Below are 19845 nucleotides of genomic sequence, written 5' to 3' on the forward strand. Positions count from 1 at the left end.
CCTTTGAGGTCACTGAAATCGAAAGTTTACTGCATAAAGTTGATATAATGCTAATATTTCTGATTTTGGATAAGTGACCTTGACCTTTAAGGTCAATGACCTTGACCTTTGATGTGTCTGACCTACACTATATTTGTGAAGAATAAGGGAATAAGGTCATGACCTTGACTTTAAGGTCAGTGACCTCCCAAGGTCATCTAAGGTCACCCGTGGTTTCCCCCCACCCTAATACTCCCACATCCCCCCGGATCCCGAATGTTACTTTTGGCGATTTTTGTTAAAAAATTTCTAAGTCCTAATTTTTCTAAGTCCCAACTCATAGTGCCCCCTTAGGTACACTCCGACCACTTCGTCTTCGTCAGAATTGCAATTGCACTTGTCTACACCCGAAACGTTTTTACCATTTTTACTTTTGCGCTTTTTGTTGCAATGTTTGCAAATCTTTCTCAAGGGTCTTACACGTTTTCTGACTTGAGAGGAGCACCCGTCCTCCGTATCCATTGACGAAGTATCGTCAACAATAACTTCCATCCCTACATGAGGGACACGATGACGATCCCGGTCGCCACCGGGGTCGTCGGGGGGATCAACCCCCATAGTAAAAAGAAAAACTCACTTACCACTACACAGCAGCAAGTATTTTAGAAGAATATATATAAATATGAATTAACAGATAAAATAATACAGAAATACTCCACTGAACCCACACGAAATCAATTAAATTAAATTTTCACTAAAAAACACGACCGCCAATTTCGGAAGTTTCCCGCGCTTTCTTTTTTCCTTTTGATCATAAGGGACAGGCTAAAATTGTTGGCAATTGGCAACATTATAGTTCTTGCTTGTTTTTTTTTTGGTCTAGTACAAAGCTTTTTTAGCCATCATTTACTTGTCAAAACAAAAAAATATATATAGTGAAGCGAAAGCGAAGTGAACGAATTTGATAGATAATGAATTGGCTCTTATTAAAACCTTTTTTTTAAACAATAAACATTTAATATGGAAGCTGATTTGTACGAATACAATGAGTGACTTTCCAAGCTATGTTTCTCAAAAACAATATAGATAGCGCTGTAAAGATTTTCCTTCCTTTATCTTTTAATTTCATGGATAACAGGCGTATGCATCTTTTATCTTTGTTTTTGGATATAAATGATGACCCTTCTTATTGCACCCTGACATAATTACATCTTCCGCTATTATTATTCTGATCCAAATAAAGAGAAGCAATATAAGTAGCAACATAATTCTATACACAATGGAATCCAAATATCAAGCAACAATTATTTTTAAATATTTATGTACCCAAGTAATGAGAAAATAGGTAATTATCACGTTAAATCTCAACAGCACTATCTGTATTATTTTTCGGGAACGTAGCCTGGAAAGTCCTTCATTTAAAGTTTAGTTTAACGGTTTTAAAAACTATTTCTTCTCTAGTTTTACACTTAGAGTGAAAAGTAACGATATATCAGAAAAGGTGTAATAACAACGGTCATCATTTATACTCAAAAACAAAGATAAAATATGCACATGTCTGTTATCCATGAAATCAAAAGGTTAAACGAAGGCAAAATTGTCTGGAACTGGAAAGTCGTTTATTGACATAATAGTTGATTGAGTGACTCAATTATATTAAGTGTTTGAATCAACTGAACAGTGCGCATCCCTAGTAAACAGTAAAGTGAGAAAGAGTGAAAAGAGGGATAATATATCCTCTGCTGGAAGAATCGAGTTTTTAACGAAGCTTGTTGTACACGCCCAGCTGGAATCAAGTAATCTATTTGAAAAGACAACAACTATGAAAATAAACTGATTGTTTATTAGTCTTTTAGTTCTTTTGTGTTCAATACAAGTTTTGTTTTGAGATTAGAATGTCTGTGAGTGCCAGTGCAGAAAACCTGTCCACCGATGCTCAGGTATGGAGATATAATAGCAAACACTTTTTAACTATTTATTGTTGACGAGTAAATAACACGTAAGTAAATATATTCCAAGTACGCTTAGCGTCATGTTCGCTATAATTTCTTGCCTATCGACATAAAGCGAGGTTCATGAGTCATTTTGTTACGTGGGGGCCTAATACGGAAACTGTGACCTATTAGTGCTCATATCCGCAAGTGATCGGATCCAAACCGTCCCCGACGAGTAAGTATGTGCTGATTTACAACGTATTTATCAGATATCTAGCAAATTAGAAACTGACGCGTGACATGTTAGTCTGTTATCATACCTATTTGTAATTAGGCTTCATTTGTGTATCTCACCTAAATAATTTTCTTAACATTCATTTCATTCGTACATCATGATATTTATATGTTAGAGTTTAGAGATGTATATGTGTGTAAACAGAAAATAAGTAGGTACTTGTAATTAATGTATAAAAAATAAACATTCATAATTAGTACATTTATAGTGAGTTTGAGTTTCAACAAATTCTTGACAATCTATACTACAGATACAGTCGCCACTTGTCTTTAATCAATTCAGTGCTTGATGTTTAAGACTGACTGTAGTATTCAATACTGTGAGGCATTAAGTATTTACTAATCTAGTACAAGTATGCAGTAGACTTGTTTGACAATGTTTATCATTACATTACAGGTTTCTCTAGTTGTAATCATTTGTAAGCGAGTCACAGTGGTTGCATTTCTCTACAAAACAGTTGAAGTTAGAATTGGGTGATGCTAGTAATTAGTTACTGATAATTCTGTAATAAAAGTTACTGATAATTCTGTAAAATATACTATAAATAAGTTTGAATCATGACACTGCTTCATTTTGTCAACTCATTCCACAAATTCATGCATTTATTTATCGAAGAGTTAAAAAGGACTAAGAGTACTTTCATAATAAACAGGCATTTCAGTTGCACTTTAAAAGTTTTTCTAGCGTAATGCAATGTGGTTTACCAGCGAAGCTCACACTGGTTACTGCTACCCTGCTGATCCACTGGCTCCTACGGACTAAAATACATAGGCATTAGAGTTAAAAGTGCATCTACAATAATAAATAATAACTGACTGAATAATCATTACATTTATCTTATATTTTGTTTTCTGTTCTGAGGGTTCACCATTATGTTTGGTTAAAGTATCAAGTTGAAAAAGTTGTGTTGTTTCAGAGTTGTGATGGAGGCTCCATGTGCCTGGAGCTTGCCTTGGAAGGGGAGCGGCTCTGCAAAGCAGGAGACTGCCGTGCAGGAGTTGCATTCTTTCAGGCCGCCATCCAAGCTGGCACTGATGACCTGAGAACACTCTCGGCTATCTACAGCCAGCTTGGAAATGCATATTTTTACCTAGGGGACTATAATAAAGCTATGCAATACCATAAGCATGATTTGACATTGGCAAGGTGAGGATTAACTTGACTTAAAATAATTACTTTGTATTTACAAACACTTATTAACTAACATAAATTTGCAGGACAATGAATGACAAACTAGGTGAAGCAAAAGCTTCCGGAAATTTGGGCAATACATTGAAAGTAATGGGAAAATTTGCTGAGGCGATCCAGTGCTGCAAGAGGCACTTGGAGATTTCTCGTCAGCTAGGTGATCGCCTGAGTGAGGGCAGGGCTCTGTACAACTTGGGGAATGTGTACCATGCTCAAGGCAAACAGCTGGGACGGGTTGGACAAAATGACCCGGGACATTTTCCTCAGGAAGTCAGAGACTGCCTTATGCAAGCAATTGCTTATTACGAGTGAGTATGTTCTATATTATAATAAAGTTTTAAATAGTGATAATTTTTAATCTGCCTTACCAATATAAAATAAGAAAATATAATTATTAAAAATTAGGGTGTATATAATATGGTTGGCAACAAAACACATCCACCCACATCGGAAAATAACATGATGGGTTTTGTGTGAATATGGACATCATCATCAACTTTTGGAGAATATTATCTTTGCCCATAGTGGTCCAAAGCTTGACTTTCAAAAATAAAACTTTGCCACCCATTTTGTACTAGGTAAAGATTTTCTATCTCTTTTTTGTTTCCCAAACCCTATTAAATGGAGCAGCGTTTTATTCTTTGTTTGTTATGAATAATTATGAAGTAAGACAAAATAATGATTTCTGAAGTAAGGTAGAAAATCTTGAAAAAAGTATAAAGTAGTTTATATTTCCTGTACCATAAACAATCGCTCTGTTTCTGATAGCCAATGAGCCCCTCTGTATAATTTTTAATCTTTAGACCACCATGTATATGTTAATAAATTTTGTCACCGATTCAGGGAGAACTTAGAGCTGATGAGAAGCCTTGGTGACCGACAAGCGATGGGGCGGGCTTGCGGGAATCTGGGCAACACTTGCTACCTTCTTGGGGATTTTGCGCGCGCTATTCGTTACCACACGGAACGGCTGCAGATCGCCAAAGAGTTTGGTGATAAAGCAGCAGAGAGGCGAGCCAACAGTAACCTTGGAAACTCACATATATTCCTCGGACAGTTTGAAAATGCTGCTGAACATTACAAGTAAGAAGTAGAATATTTATTTTCTTAACAGTTATTTGGCTGGCTAAATACTGAGGCAGTATACATGTTTAAAACTGGAGATGTGTTTTAAATGTTTCATCAATGTGTTGTAATTTGACTGAATAACCTTCTTGGTAGTTATGTGTTTATAGATGTAATTCATACGCGTGTGTACTTCCCATTTTGATTTTATTGAATAGACTTAAACTGACTGAAAAAGAAGTCAGTGTTTGAGATTTTGCTAAGCGACTATAAAAGAAAGTTACTTAAGTCTTACTTCCAGGACAGGACCTATAACTGATATTCGGGCTTCAGGCTTATATAACTTTCTCCTTACATTACTTCGACTTTCTTTCAAAAGATGCCTGGCGTACCGAGCAGCATTGCCACACGTCCCTATTTTTAGCCCGAAGTGAACTGGCATTTCTCGACGTCGACAGTTGTTTGTATAAACAAAAGATACTCTCGACCCGACCCTCGACTCGATTCGACATACAGTTTTTACCAGTTTTGCAACTTAAAAAGAACATACTAATATTACTTCAGTTTTGTATCGTGTTCCTTTTTCATCGAATAAATTCCGCTGTTACTGTTTAAATATTGCTCTTGCGATTGGTCACGTATTCATAACTAATTTGCATTATTCGAATAATATTGCGAAAAATAAAATTCCTTTGTTGTTAACAATATGACTTATTTTATGTTAGTTTAATGTCATTAAATATTGCTGTGCATTATTATAAAAATCATGGCGAACATATGTGTAGATAAATTATTTTTTTAACAATAAGCAGTTCAAAGTTTTAGTAGTAAAGTACAATGCATTAAATAGGTACACACTCCTTAACAACTACATATAGAACAAACATACTAATAAAAGCATAACATACAATATAGATGTGATTTCGGTCATCAAATTGTTATCTTTTCTAACTGGTATTATTGTCATGGTTCGAAATATATCCACGAATGTGATTAACATACAAGTCAGCAGATGATAAGGTGCAATAACTGTGTTTTGGCATCCTAAAACATTAATTTATATAAAACTAACAGTGCAATTTTCGAATATGTTTATTCGACTTTATGAGTTTGAACTCATGTTTGGATTATAGATATATAATTTATATCACATGGTTAATGGCACTAAATTAAACATAGCTGGCGAGGAGTGGGTATGTATATACCCACTAAGCAACGATAGTATTGTTACTCATCAATAGTATCCCTAAAAAGTAGCAATCGATACTATCGATAGAGTCGATACTATCGATAGAGTCGATACTATCGATTAATTAGATCGAAAACTATCGATAGGGCGCTATCGAGCGGTAACACTAATATACACCTCCGCCTACCCATTTGGGGGGCGCTAAGTTACGTTAACTGTGTAGTGACAGGTTACCAACCCGTCAGATACTCATCATATCATGGTACATCCGAAATATTTGTTATATAATATAATTCTACAAGCGTGAGTTTTGGCGATGACTGATAACAATACCTAATATTTCTTTGCATTTATTTGCCTCAGGCGTACTTTGGCGCTCGCCGAAGAGCTGGGCGACGCGGCAGTGGAAGCCCAGGCCTGTTACTCTCTCGGGAACACGTACACATTGCTGCGGGAGTACCGCATCGCCGAGGAGTATCACGCGCGCCACCTGGCGGCCGCTCGCAAGCTTCAGGACCGTGTCGGAGAAGGCAGAGCCTGCTGGTCGCTAGGCAATGCGCATGCAGCTCTCGGCAATCATGAGAAAGCTCTGTACTACGCTAATGAGCATTACAATATTTCCAAAGAAGTGAGTATTTACACAAAGTGTTTTTATTCTTAGCTTACAGTACAATCAATCCACTAGCTAGACTCCTAGAAAGTAGGCAGTTTCTTTGCTTCAACAAGTTATAGAACTACAAACAGTGTCACAATTTTCTAAATGTTTATTGTATCAATGAGTGTAGGATAAAGTTACCATTTTTTATTTTTTTCGCTAATATCTCAAAAACTGTGTTCTAGAAAAAAAAATATTCCACTAAATTAAAGGTCATAAAATATTGTACAACTTTGTTCGTTTTTGAATTTTGAGAATTCTCAATCGGTTTCTAGCTACATGCTCCGGAATAGCCTGAATCATATCGTTTACAACTCTACCTATTATTATAAAATTCTGGAGGATGAATGATGACGGACGGAGGATGATGAATGATAATGGAGAATGACAGATGATGACGGTGGCTGAAAATGATTGGTTACATATTTTTAACAACCACGAATATGTATGTGTCGTGGATAAAGCAACACGAGTCTCCGCTAACGTCTGAAAGAACTGCATGATTATGTGTACAGCTAATAAAATATAATATTACAGTTGGGTGATGTATTGGGCATGGCGACAGCTCAGCTGAACATAAGCGACCTGCGCAAGGTGCTGGGCTGGCCAGCCGAGACCGACTCACCGCCTACGCCCTCCCTCGACGCAGAGAACGACAAGACTCCCTGCACACCCTTCAACGCACTGCGTGTCAGGAGACAGAGCATGGAACAGCTCTCGTTAATACAGGTTTGCTCATACATACATACCTGTAAACCGCCTCTAGGCCAGTATGAAACATACTCTAAAATAATATGAAATGAATGCATTTCCAACAATTTGTTGGAAATAAAGATCTATCACATTGCTCTAACAGAAACTCGGTGAAACGTCGGTACAGTTCATCATGCCATGGATTTACGTCTGAGTAGCCCAATTGGGAACATAGTCGTGAACTTATGTTATGTAAAGATCTTTAAGCAGTTTGATCGACAAGATCGCCTGCACGCCCTTTAACGCTTAGCGTGCAAAGATACAGCTCTCATTGATAAAGAATTGCCCGTGTGACTTACTAAGTATCAGTAGCAGTGTGAGTATGGAACATCAAAAATATATACTTCATATTCTTCTTATATACCCAGTACTAAGGAAATGGAGGCCTATACATCCTATCGAAATATGTATTTGAGTGGTCCAAAGTAAAATATATAATTTTACAAAATGGTAATGAGCGATCGGCTGATCTCTTGTATCCGTAAGGTTCATCATATCCATTTTAGGATTTTGTATCAACAGTGGCTGCATGTTTATATCGTGAGATTTTGTGGGTACAAAAGTTTGTCGTAACAACATTTAGCAGCAAATTTTATTTTGATCTCAGATAACCCCAGATGCTAAGAAGAAGGAAGGTGAACAGGAAACACAGAAGAAAATGGAAGTAGTAAGGGCAGAGTCTGAAGAAAATCCGGTGGAGACATTCTTCGACCTTTTGAGCAGATGCCAATCAGAGCGCATGGACGAACAGCGAGCTACGCTTAACGCGAACAAGGAGAACAGACCTAAACCTAAATCTAGCACCAACAAGCTCCAACGATCCGCTAGCAGTGGAAATAAAACTGCCGGGTTTGTACATGTTTCATAGATAAGTCTTATTTTCTTTAATGTCAATGACAATGATTGATAATAGTGATGGAATTCACTAACCGACGTAGGGACGTTTCGCAGATTGCCCATGGTGCGATAGAAGTAAAGGGAATATTATAGTACGTATAACTGCGCTCTTGGTTTTTGGTTTTACAAAGTAAAGTGTTGACGTCAGTCATTCAAGGATTTTATGACTGAAAATTTCAAATTCTAGCCCGGTAGATTGACGTTATCACTGTGATGTCAGTCTCGCGCTTATCGCGTGGAATTATCTAGCTATCACCTCGACACATTGAGTGAGATGAACTTGTTTTCCATTTATTAACACAATACGACACAGTTGTTCAGACATACAAGGTTAACGTGGTATTGTGTCGATAACATTTTGTGTAAATACGCGACCGTGTTTGTTTGTTAACTTAAAACCACTCATTGTCACCTGGAATCTAACATTTGACAGTCAAATATTTGGAAAATTTTTGACTAATTATAAAAAAAAGTAACGTGAACGTAATTAGCAACAAGAGTAAAATGAACTCAGTGCAAGATGAACCTCAGGTGTTAGAGTATGTATTTGTAATTTGTAGTTTATTATACTTTCTTTAAGAATAAGTCTTAAATGTATGGTGTTTGTGGTAGGCCGACGGACGCGATGTTGGATATGATAACGGACCTGCAGTCTGACCGCATGGACTCGCAGCGTGCGGAGCTGCAGCCAGCCAAGAAGCTGACGAAAGAGAGTAAGGGCGCATCGCTCCCAGGACTGCGCCCCCAGCAGACCACCAGCGCCAAGCCCGAGGACGACTTCCTCGACATGATCGCTCGTGTTCAGGTAACTATAACTATTTATTACACACAGAGGAAAACAGAAATACATAATCAAAGAGAAAGAAAGAGCAGGCGGCCTTATTATACATCATTTATTACCATTTGTGCTATTTTTAGACAGGTATTAAATATAAAAAAAATACTTGTACGATGGACTGGGAGCAAACAAGACATACATCCTGGGTCTTATATCTATATTGTAGCATTCCATTATGTTTGAAAAGCTTTTTTCATCGCCACAGTATTTATATGTAATTGAATTATACATTCTGTGCTGTTTTGGGCGATCGCTGTATGATTGATTGTCCATGTAATGTCAAAATTTTACTTTATTGGTGCCACCCATTGCAGCAAATTAAATATGATTTAATAGACAGATATAATTTTTTCCAAGTAGCTAACATAGATATAATGTTGTAGGGTTCTCGCCTGGAAGATCAGCGGTCGGAGTTGCCTCGTCCTAAGCCGGAGGAACAACGTGCCAAGACAGTCCCAGACGATGACTTCTTTGCGCTCCTAATGAGGGCACAAGCTGGTCGCATGGAGGACCAGCGAGCTACGGTAATAAATATTTTTATTTTACATACTTCAACGACTTAGGTAGTAGGAATGTGCTCAAAATCTTGTCTTCAAGGGAAGCATTCCTTAAAGTCTGAAGCTTCGTTTGGTTGGCCACGACATGAACGTTGACGAATGGGTTTTAATACAAAAGGAAATCCGGATGTCTTCAGTTTGTAAAACCAGAACACCCCTAATCAGGTTGACAGTCAATTCTGTTAGATAATTGGACTGGCCGCCGGAGTTAGAGATGAAGACATAAACTTGACATTATCCCCCTTTGCGTTTATTGGCGTCTCTGGCTAAAAATGGAGTTAATGCCATTGAAAAGACACCAACTGATAGTTGTGATAGATAACTCTTATTTTGTTATTGATGTTTTTACTCTTATTTAACATCAAATTCTCGAAAAATCCTTTTATCTGTTTTCAGATTCCACTACAGGAAAATCGTCAAAATAAAGGCGGATCAAACCCCAAAAAATAGACAAAGAATATTTGTATAATAATTGTTCTAGCTATGTGGTCACGAAAATGTAATGTTGTCTTGCCACAGAACACAATGTTTTGGCGCGGGAACCATTTAGGTGCTGTTATTTTTTGTGGTAAGAACATTATTAATGCACTATAATCTTTCGTTAGGAACGTAACACTGAGTCCGGCAAAATAACTGCGTACATCATTTTTTAATTATCAACTAACGTTGCACCGTAGAACTTTATAGTTATTAACATTAAATGTCTTTTGAACAATATATTTAGACACGTAAGTTTCGTTCACAAGAATACTGAAACCTAAATAAAAATATCTAATAACTATATAGCGCCCAGTCGCCTCCGTGTTACCTACAGAATTAACCAAATCCAAGAGTATGTAATTGTATGCTGTGTGCTAGATATTTATTCCAAATGATTTCTTTATTTGTGACATGTATGTATGTAACCCAAAAAAACCGGCTGAAAACATATTGAACAACAAGCAAAAGCAAATGTTTTTGAAAAATATTTTATATACGTTATTGTCTGACTGACTGTCTTGTTCATTTTCAACATTTACACTAAACTTCTTTTCGATATAAAACTGTTATCGTCTGTTCTACATTCATAACAAGTACAAAAGATGGACACTTCATTTTTGACACATGTTTTATAATTGAAATATTTTTACAATTATGATATTTCTAAGACATTTTATATCTTTTAAGTATTTTCCGACTGCTATATAATAAATATAATAAGTTAAAGTTTTTATTAGATATCTACAGTACTACACTGTTTATTTAGGAATTTTGGATTGCTAATGATGGTTTCTCAAATATATTCTCTATTGCACTTTAGTTATTAATTTTATTATTTACGATAATGGCGAATAACAATATCGTAATTCTGGAGTCAATGTGTAATCGATATACTCAAATGAATTTGTAATGGCTATGTGTAATTATAAAATTAATGGTACTATATATTAAGTTTATAAAGGGATGGTCTACTTTATTTTTTACTGATCTTTATGAATAAAATTGTTTAGAATTATAAATCACTGACGTAGATGGTTCCAGATGATGCCTAGATTACAACTTTTTAATTACTCGATTATCTATTGTATAGGTTAGGATAAGGTAAAAAATAGTGCCGATTTTAGCAATCAGCAACTTATTTTTTTAGTTTAATAGTACTAAACTAGCTCTCTCTTCCGTATTGGAAGAACGGCACACAGGTTGAAGTTTTCCCGCCAAAATCGGCACCATTGTCTTATTATAATGTGTGTCACCACAGCGTAATTAAAGACGATGTTTTATTTCAAAATAAAAAAGAATACTATTTTATTTCAATGTCTAGATAACTGGAATCATTAAAGTAATAATTAAGTTTTAGTGGATTAGTAAATCGAAATTATTTTAAGATTTTAATCCGGTTTACGCGTATTGTTTTCGTTTTAGCAATATTTTTCTAATTTATCAGTTTATAAGCTCGTGTTGTATATTTAATAGCACATTAATATGGGTGTAATAATTAAATTACTGTTTCTGTTTACGTTCGAGGTAGAGAAAAGTTTGAATGACTTCATAGAAAAACGAACACGATAGTTTTCATCACAACATAATTTTTATAACTTTATATATTTCTTTTGATTTGGAACGTAAGTTGACATTTACGAAGTTGTGATTGCGAAGGAATTGATTAAAGATTAAAACTTAGGCGCACTGCGATGATAGATGTTTGATTCGATTTAGGGCACAAAATACTTTGTTTTGTTACTCAGTCCCTTTGTTATATTTATAGTATTAGTCTCATCGCTCTGCGCATAGTAAATGTAAAAATATATTGACTATTTGTTGAGAAGAATCCCAAACTAAGAATCAGAAGGTTTATATAGAGACATTCGCATTCATTGGATACGTAATCATTGAGGATCGGTTATAGCGTACAAGATTTACCTAATCTATACCCTGTCTCTTATTTTCTATATTCTTTAATCAGTATAGTGATATGTTGTAATTTTGTTTTTGATAAATATATATTTTTATAAATTTCGCTTTTTTATAAATACTGTTAAAAAGAAAGTGACGAATAAAAATGTGTTATCTTGTTGAATGGTGTAGAGGCAACATTTCAAAATTCTTTTAAGCATCAGATTAGGGCACAGGGTGTAGATTTATATACCTACTTACATGGTATTACAGATTATGTCGCTATCAGATGTGGTGTGTAATATGTTCATTTCTATGTATGGGATCATTCGCGTTTAAGCCACATGTCTTTATAAAAAGCATATTGTACAAACATCTTGAATAGTAAAAAAGCCTAAAGTAGGTAAATATTCTAGGTGTTAAAGTATGAAAGAACCACCCGACGTGCAGAGGGTTCCGTATAACTTTTTTCCCCTCATAACACCGAATGTGTTTAATTTGTTGATAACACATTATTGTCAATTTCAGACAGAATGACTATGGTTTTGTACAGTTTAAATTATTTTTGCTACTCAGGGTGATTCTTGCCCTTTCACATAAACAAAACTTACGTCGTTTCCTATTTATATGGCTGTCTTCTCGTTACGTTTTAGTATTTTCTTTTTAGGTACCTAAAAAAATATAAACATTTCGCAATGATTGCTATGCAGGATGTTTGAATAATACGTAATGAGGGAGTTTCCAATTCGACATTCCCCAAACACACGATAAATGGCGTTGTTCATTTTCATTATAATTACCTATTTACTCATGGCTGGGGTACATAGTTATTAAAAAATGAGAAGCATATATAAAACTAATTCCTGCTTGATATTTGTATCACATTATGCATAGAATGAAGTTGCTATATTGTTTCTCTTTATTTTGATCAAAATAATAATGGGTGAAAGTTGTAATTGTACCTTGGTGTAATAAAAAGTCATCATTTACACCCGAAATCAAAGATAAAAGATGAAATTAGAAGTTTAAACGAAGAAAAATCTTAACAACGCCATCTGTCGTGTTTTTGGGAACGCCGGTTGGAAAGTCTCTCATTGTTTATAATACATGTCATTAACTAGTTATCCCGGTGTCGCTGTGTTGAATGCACCCGATTCTTTTTACGTACACACAAATTGAAAACTTATTTTCTATGAATTTACAATATTGGTTGACACAAAAACTTTATCTGTTGAGTTGGAATTCCATCTAATTACGTTCATGCTTTCTTTAATTTGACCCTAAGAACTGATTACTGTTTCATATGGTTTTGGCCAACGTGTGCTGTGCAGCAGTGTCATTTTTTCACTCTAAACCGCGTCTGAACTATCTTCCGATTCTATACCTATCTAAACAGTAACTATACCTGTCAGTACCTACCATAATAGCATCTTCGCCCGTTTGGTTTTTGTTCGAAAATGTTCTCTACAGAACCTGTACACTAAAAAAATGCTTGAAGAATCGGGGGCATTAGACACCGGGGCATAAAAACGGATTCATTTATATGATAAGATTTACCAATAGTGAGCATTCGTATAATTTATAAAATTGTACCATATTCGCAGTCATTTAAAAGCATTAAAATGTGTCTTGAAAAGCCTACTAGATATATTATAATGATGGTGAGATGACGACTAATGTAATGAAGTATGAAATTTCTTTCGGTAAGTAATATTATGGTGATTATAAATAAAATCTAATCAAAGATGTTGTAAATCTGTGTCTCAATTATCAAATTAACATTCCATCCATTTATAAAACACTCAGGATATGATAATTTATTTTTACTATGTGGACGTCGTAATAAATGCTACACCAAGTAGAGTAATGAAAAATGAAATGGCCAAAATTATGTTTCAATGTATTGTAATAATAATAACATTTAAACTATGTATGTAATAATTGTTATTCCAGGCCAATAATAAATGCCAAATTACTAATTCGAATATACCAAGTAGTTTTATTTATGTATGTGTATACGTATAATGACTAGCTTACTGCCCGCGACTCCGTCTGCGTGTGCATTTCAAAATATTCCTTTCCTACCCATTTAAATTGAAAAATATCCTTGGGGCCGTCCATTAATCATGTGATGTTTTTTTTATTTTACCCCCCCCCCCCCCACTTGGTCATACAAGGTGAGGTCCAAGACTACCCCCCCCCATCCTATATCACGTGTATTTTTAGTACCTACCAAAATAATTGCACGAAACGCCGCCAACTATTCTCAGTAGTTCCTTTAGCAGTTCCTCTGAAGGAACTACTGAGCATTTTTTGTCCTTGTAGTTCCTTCAAAGGAGCTAAAGGAACTACTGAGACTACCAAACCATAAAGTAGGTAACGTTTTTTTTAACCAACGAAAAAAAGGAACTACTGAGCATTTTTTGTCCTTGGAGTTCCTTGTTCTCAAGTCGACTATCTGCTCTTAGTAGTAAGTCGACCCGTATTGCCTCTGTTTTTCAGTAGTCACTTTAGCAGTTCCTGCCAACTGCAACTGCAACCATAGATAAATTATATACATCAGGCAAGATCAGATTTTAATTGCAATGACAGCTCATGACAAGCAAAAGATGATAACCTTTCTATGAGTTTGTGTGCATAAACCGCATATAATCTCTTTCCTGACACTTGATACAGAAATAAAGGAACTTGGTAGTCTCAGTAGTTCCTTTGAGGGAACTACAAGGACAAAAAATGCTCAGTAGTTCCTTCAGAGGAACTGCTAAAGGAACTACTGAGAATAGTTGAACGCCGCCGCTTTTCGGTTCAGTATCGCGCGTTTGCCGAAAAAATAAATACTCGTGATATATTACTACACCCCCCTCCCCCCTTATGATATTTCGTGATTTTTTCATGCACAACTCCCGCCCCCCTCTCGAGGCTCGCATGATTAATGGACGGCCTCCTTATTCAGTAGGTATAGTTACACTTCGAATCGTCCTTTTTACATAATGTACGTCTCATCCGCATATAAAACTACTACTATCACATCTCAATCGGTTCAGTGAAAAGATAACGAACGGACAGACAACAGTTTACAATATATTAGTATAGATTATATAGTTTTATTGTTTTGTGTTTATGTCAAATCCTGTGGAATTTTACAGTACTTTATCATCCGATTTTACTTGTTAATAATACGTCCAAACTCTAACACAATCGTTTATCTACAAAATCGCACTGCATTACTGCGTGGAGTTACGTGTAACATGCGTGTCTGATAACCATTGTAGACTATAAGTAAAAATACACGTAGCTGATAAAAGTAATTTATTTGTTTATGTGGGAACATGCATGAATCAAAAACACTCTTTTTCAAATGACTTTTCTCAAAGTGTGATAGAGCAAGTAGGTACGTATCTATAATTCTATACTATACCGACATGTACATTATATCTCAATAATCTATACAATGAAGAACGCAAGATACCTAGTCGGTAGGTATAGGTAAGTAGCGAGCCTGAACCGAGACCTGTAGCGAGGTAGACCGTGGAACGGCGATTGGTTCGTCGAAATAAAAATACCAATATGCTGACGAAGCTGATTCACATATATTGTACGATGAGAGCACTGCAGATATCTCATTAGAAGCGAAACATATGGACAGTGTCCACGCAAAGAATTTATATCTGACCATCCCAACAAGACGTGGAAATTATTAATACATTGCGTATTGGGATTGGATCGCGAGTTATGTTACGCCGTAATATAAATGTTAACCATGGTCATAAAATAAGGAATAGTATTGATATGATAAAAGGTGAACTTTAATGATCAAATTCATAATTGTTAATTACTTGCTAAATTTACTATGGACGAGAATACACTCTACCTATCTTATACGGAACTTTCCAATCGACGTTCCCCAAACACACGATGGCATTGTTCACTTTTAACATGATAATTACCTATTTTCTCATCGCTGGGGTAAGTAGGTACATAATTATTTATAAATGTAATGTAATGGCAGAAGCATATACCTATAAAAATAATTCCTGCTTGACTTGATTTGATATTTGTATCACATTTTGTATAGAAGATGTTCTTATATTGCATCTCTTTATTTTGAACAGAATAATAATGAGTGGAAGTTGTAATTGTACCTTGGTGTAATAAGAAGGGTCATCATTTATACCCAAAAACAAAGATAATGCTGTTATCCATGAAATTAGAAGTTTAAACGAAAGAAAAACTTAACAACGCCTTCTAACGTATTTTTGGGGAACGCCGATTGGAAAGTCCCTCATATAGAAAAACGTCGAAACTGTGCGTCGAATTCTAGCAAAATTCTAGGCCGAACTGCATGACATGTACTACCTAATAAAACCTCTTTATTAGGTACCTACCTAATTGTATTTTACTTTAGAAATTCCTTAAAAGAATAATATCCGTCACTGAAATTATTCGAAACTAACGGACAATCCGAAATAATTTATTATCCGTATCCGTAACCGTATCCGGTATAATAATCATTCTTATATCCGTATCCAAAATTTCATATCCATAACGTCCCTTAACTATAACTTATAAATAACCACGGTGGATGTGTTTGCAGGTGTAACTTTATTTAGCTAGTTGCTTTTTTAAAATTGATTGCAGCTCTGGTTATGTTGCTGGTTGAGTCGACTTCAGAATTTAGATTCTAACATTGTCTTCAACATAATGATTATTATCTCCTACTTTTTATTTAACAGATTTTGAAGTCACTTTATTTTTTTAGTCCTATTTTTATATTGGTTTATCCTACTCTAAAGTAATAGTTAATCATTTAATTGTGTAAAAAAAACTTGTTTTTTTTTTAATTGGTTTGACGTTGACGTTTAGTAGTTATTTATTTAATGATAGTTTGACCAATAGTTTGACATTCGTAAAGTTGTCGTAGTCTGTTTTTCCCAGGTTTTTTTGTTATATAAAACCAGTTTTAGTTATAATATTTCGCTATTTAACAATTACAATTCAACCTTGTTTATCGAATTTTATGGGTGACGTGTTTTACACTCAGAAAACTTTGTGGTAAAACCACGAAACGCGTAGCAAGGAACCTGCGTACACTTATATTTCTTGAAGTTTCCATGCTTTATACAGCGGAATGGACAATTTTCGTAACAAGCCTAGTACCTCCAAGTGCGAACAGTGAGTACCTATTTTAATTGTATTACTTATATATTCTCATGCCACATTACCAATTGGTTCCCTAATATTAAAAGTATCATACATAGCTGATGAGGGGTTTGTTTGAGAGAACTTATAGCTAAAGTACCTATTAATTATTTTTTACTGTCTTATTTACTATACAAGTCTTTCAGTTCCATAGCTTTTCACAGAAAAGTATCTGGCAAAGTTTCACTTGCAAAAACAATTTTTGACATAATTTAATTTCCCGACTAATTCACATGGCAAAATCAAAGTTCATATTAATATAAACTATAAAAGTGAAATGAAATAGCATAATTTGGTGAGGCATATTTTCACTATACAAATTATTCACGTGCCAAACTATTAACTTGCAACTTTTCATATGTAGGTATTATATATTAATTAAGCACATTATTGTTTTTTTGATAATGGTGGAAATTACAGTTTTATATTACTGTAATGTGAAGACCTGTTTATTTATTTTTTTAAATGTTGACATATGTTAATAATGCAGTTAATGTTTTATATCATACTGTTTTTTTTTAATTTATTTCCCTTTGCCTAATATTATTTAATAACTAACTGAGATGAAATTTGTGGTAGTGTTCTGTCAAATTGTAGAACTTGAAAACAGTGACCTAGTTTGTATTTTTTTAAAGATTAATTGTGTTTGCTACTTTCTGCACCCCACTTTTGTCTAATCTAGTTCTGGCTGCCTAGATACTTATTAAATTAATAGTTTTAACTGTATCCATAGATATACACAATATTTTGAATAATTGATTTTAATCAAGGTACCTACAAAATCATAACTTCTTGAGTGATCACTGTATTTATTTGTCTTTTTTCCAATAATGGACACTCTTGTTTGAATAAAAACAGATATCAATCTTGTGATTTATTGTTACAAACTATTCAATTTACTAAACCCATGGAATAGACATTTTATTTTGGGCCTCTTTACAGTGCCCTTTAGGCAGTTTTTCGTTTCCTTGCTTACTTTTTAAAGTAGGTGGTATGCTTCGTTTTCGCCCAATAACTTTTAATTTCTCCTGTAACACCCAGCTTAATCAGATTTTGGATTTCTAGTTTTGTATTAATCTGTTATACAAACATGAAATAATAATATTCAAATATGAATTGTATGTAATTTATACATTACCATGAATAGAATACAGACTATTTAAAGCTGTCATGCACTTTTTCAATACTTAGCATGATTTTTTTCCATGAAGTACTCATCATCTATTTGAGATGTGTATTCTGTCCACCAGCATGAGAACCTTAACCGACAGTGTCACCGATAAAAAATATGGGATTGACAGTATGAACAGAATGGTGAAAAGGAACCTTAAGGTGGGAGCATGTCTGTCCAGTCAAAATGCCCTCAAAATCTGAAGTTAAAGAATGGAAACGTTTGAAATTTTAACATGTGATAGAGTATCAGGCAAATATTACAGGAAACCTAAAGCGATGTACCTACTTTTTGTAAAAGGGGTTGGAAGTGGGCTGAAAGAGGATCATAATTTGGATCAAATACAGAATCACGTGAAATGTCTTTGTTTTCACATTCTAAAATGTTTTTTCGTTTTCTTTTAATCCGCGTAGATTTTATGCTATGATGGAAAAATCTGAAATTAGGTGATAGAAAGTTAGTAAAGTTTACAGCAAAACAAAACGGTGTCTTTAGGTAATATAGTTTCGTAGAAATAATCGAAAATAACTTTTAGTTCCGCTATTGTTCCAGAGATGGCGCTGCTGACCCCAGTATCTATTTTTTTTACAGGAAAATAAAACGACGTAGCTACCTAGCATAGATTTTACGTACCATAGAATTTATCGAAAAATAATTTGGTTTCGCTACTGACGCAAATCGCTAATCATTTCAATGTTTCAATGTTTTCTAATTTCATCGAGGTCCAGGATTAGCGATTTGCGTGATATTAATATATATATATATTAATACATAAACTCAAGCCCAAGGGTCAGCAGTGCCACATGGATCTAATTAGAATAAAACTTGCAGCAAGGTTATCTTTATGCGAGGATAGTTTTTCTTTAATACGACATTCGTTTGTGGTGATGACAATGGTGCTACATGTTATCCAGGGTCTGAAGATAGAGCCGATAGTCAAAGGAATTCTGTTATAAAAGTATAAAACAAAGCAAAATAAAGTGAGCAAAATAACTCTATAAAATCACGCAATATTATCGAGTTTGGGCTCGTTTGATATGCCTTAGCAAGTACTCTTGTGCTACATGATATTCAGGGTCAAGATGGAGCCGGCAGCTTGTCAAAGGGACTCTGTTATCGAGTTTGCGTTCATGTTTTTTTGTGTTAGTGAATTCTCTGCGTTGGTGCTACATGATTACCGTCATCAATCACAATCATTTACTCGTCTTGGGTTCCGTAAGTAGAATTTCCTCCTAGATACTCGGCTGGTTGTTTAGGGTAGTGCAGTACTGAGCTTTTATGGGCACGGAACCCTAAGTGAGCCAGTCTGACTCGCACTTGCCCGGTTTTTGTAATCATTTGTAACTTGGTTAACCCCCAAGTCTGCCTTACCTTACAATTTACGCGTTATGCAATACAATTAAAAACATTATCGTATATAATACAACTTTTTTTTATTGATACGGATCCAATACGGGATACTTCTACTTTTAGGTGTAGAACATGTTCAATTGCATAGTTGAAAACTGTGCTGTGTCATTTTGACATTTTCTTTTTAAATTCCTCTCCATTCTACCTACCCATAAATACATATTTTTTAAAGTCATAATAAAATGATGTCTAACAACGATAAGCATAAGCTACATTTAGCAGAAAGTCATTTGGTATATACTCATTTGCCATACATTCAAAAGGTATAAATATAAGGTAGAATGAAATACGTACCTACTAAAGTATGGGATTCTCTTAAAATGCATAAATGGTTTTGTCATA

The 19845-nt window shown here is 34.8% G+C and overlaps 2 protein-coding genes across 4 annotated transcripts in view; both read left to right on the plus strand.

Moving 5' to 3' along the window:
* The first annotated feature begins 1690 nt into the window (after positions 1–1690).
* LOC126380455 (G-protein-signaling modulator 2) lies at positions 1691–13712 on the plus strand. Of its 2 annotated transcripts, none has more exons than XM_050029881.1 (10): positions 1691–1919; positions 3125–3354; positions 3426–3704; positions 4240–4479; positions 6014–6278; positions 6843–7034; positions 7666–7907; positions 8568–8760; positions 9177–9317; positions 9747–13712. In XM_050029881.1, exons 1-10 carry the CDS (start codon positions 1875–1877, stop codon positions 9798–9800), a joined length of 1881 nt encoding a protein of 626 aa, XP_049885838.1. In that variant the 5' UTR covers positions 1691–1874; the 3' UTR covers positions 9801–13712. The 2 variants fall into 2 exon arrangements, with proteins under 2 accessions (XP_049885838.1, XP_049885839.1); XM_050029882.1 differs by lacking the exon at positions 1691–1919 and adding an exon at positions 2004–2148.
* Positions 13713–16592: 2880 nt separating this feature from the next.
* Positions 16593–19845, plus strand: part of LOC126380451 (protein cycle) — a 52567-nt gene continuing 49314 nt past the window's right edge. For both annotated transcript variants that reach the window (XM_050029876.1, XM_050029878.1), the window contains exon 1: positions 16593–16895. The gene's annotated coding sequence lies outside the window, so the exon portion shown is untranslated. The remainder of the gene's footprint in view (positions 16896–19845) is intronic.

Source organism: Pectinophora gossypiella, chromosome Z (genome assembly GCF_024362695.1).
Source record: "Pectinophora gossypiella chromosome Z, ilPecGoss1.1, whole genome shotgun sequence".
Taxonomy (NCBI): domain Eukaryota; kingdom Metazoa; phylum Arthropoda; class Insecta; order Lepidoptera; family Gelechiidae; genus Pectinophora; species Pectinophora gossypiella.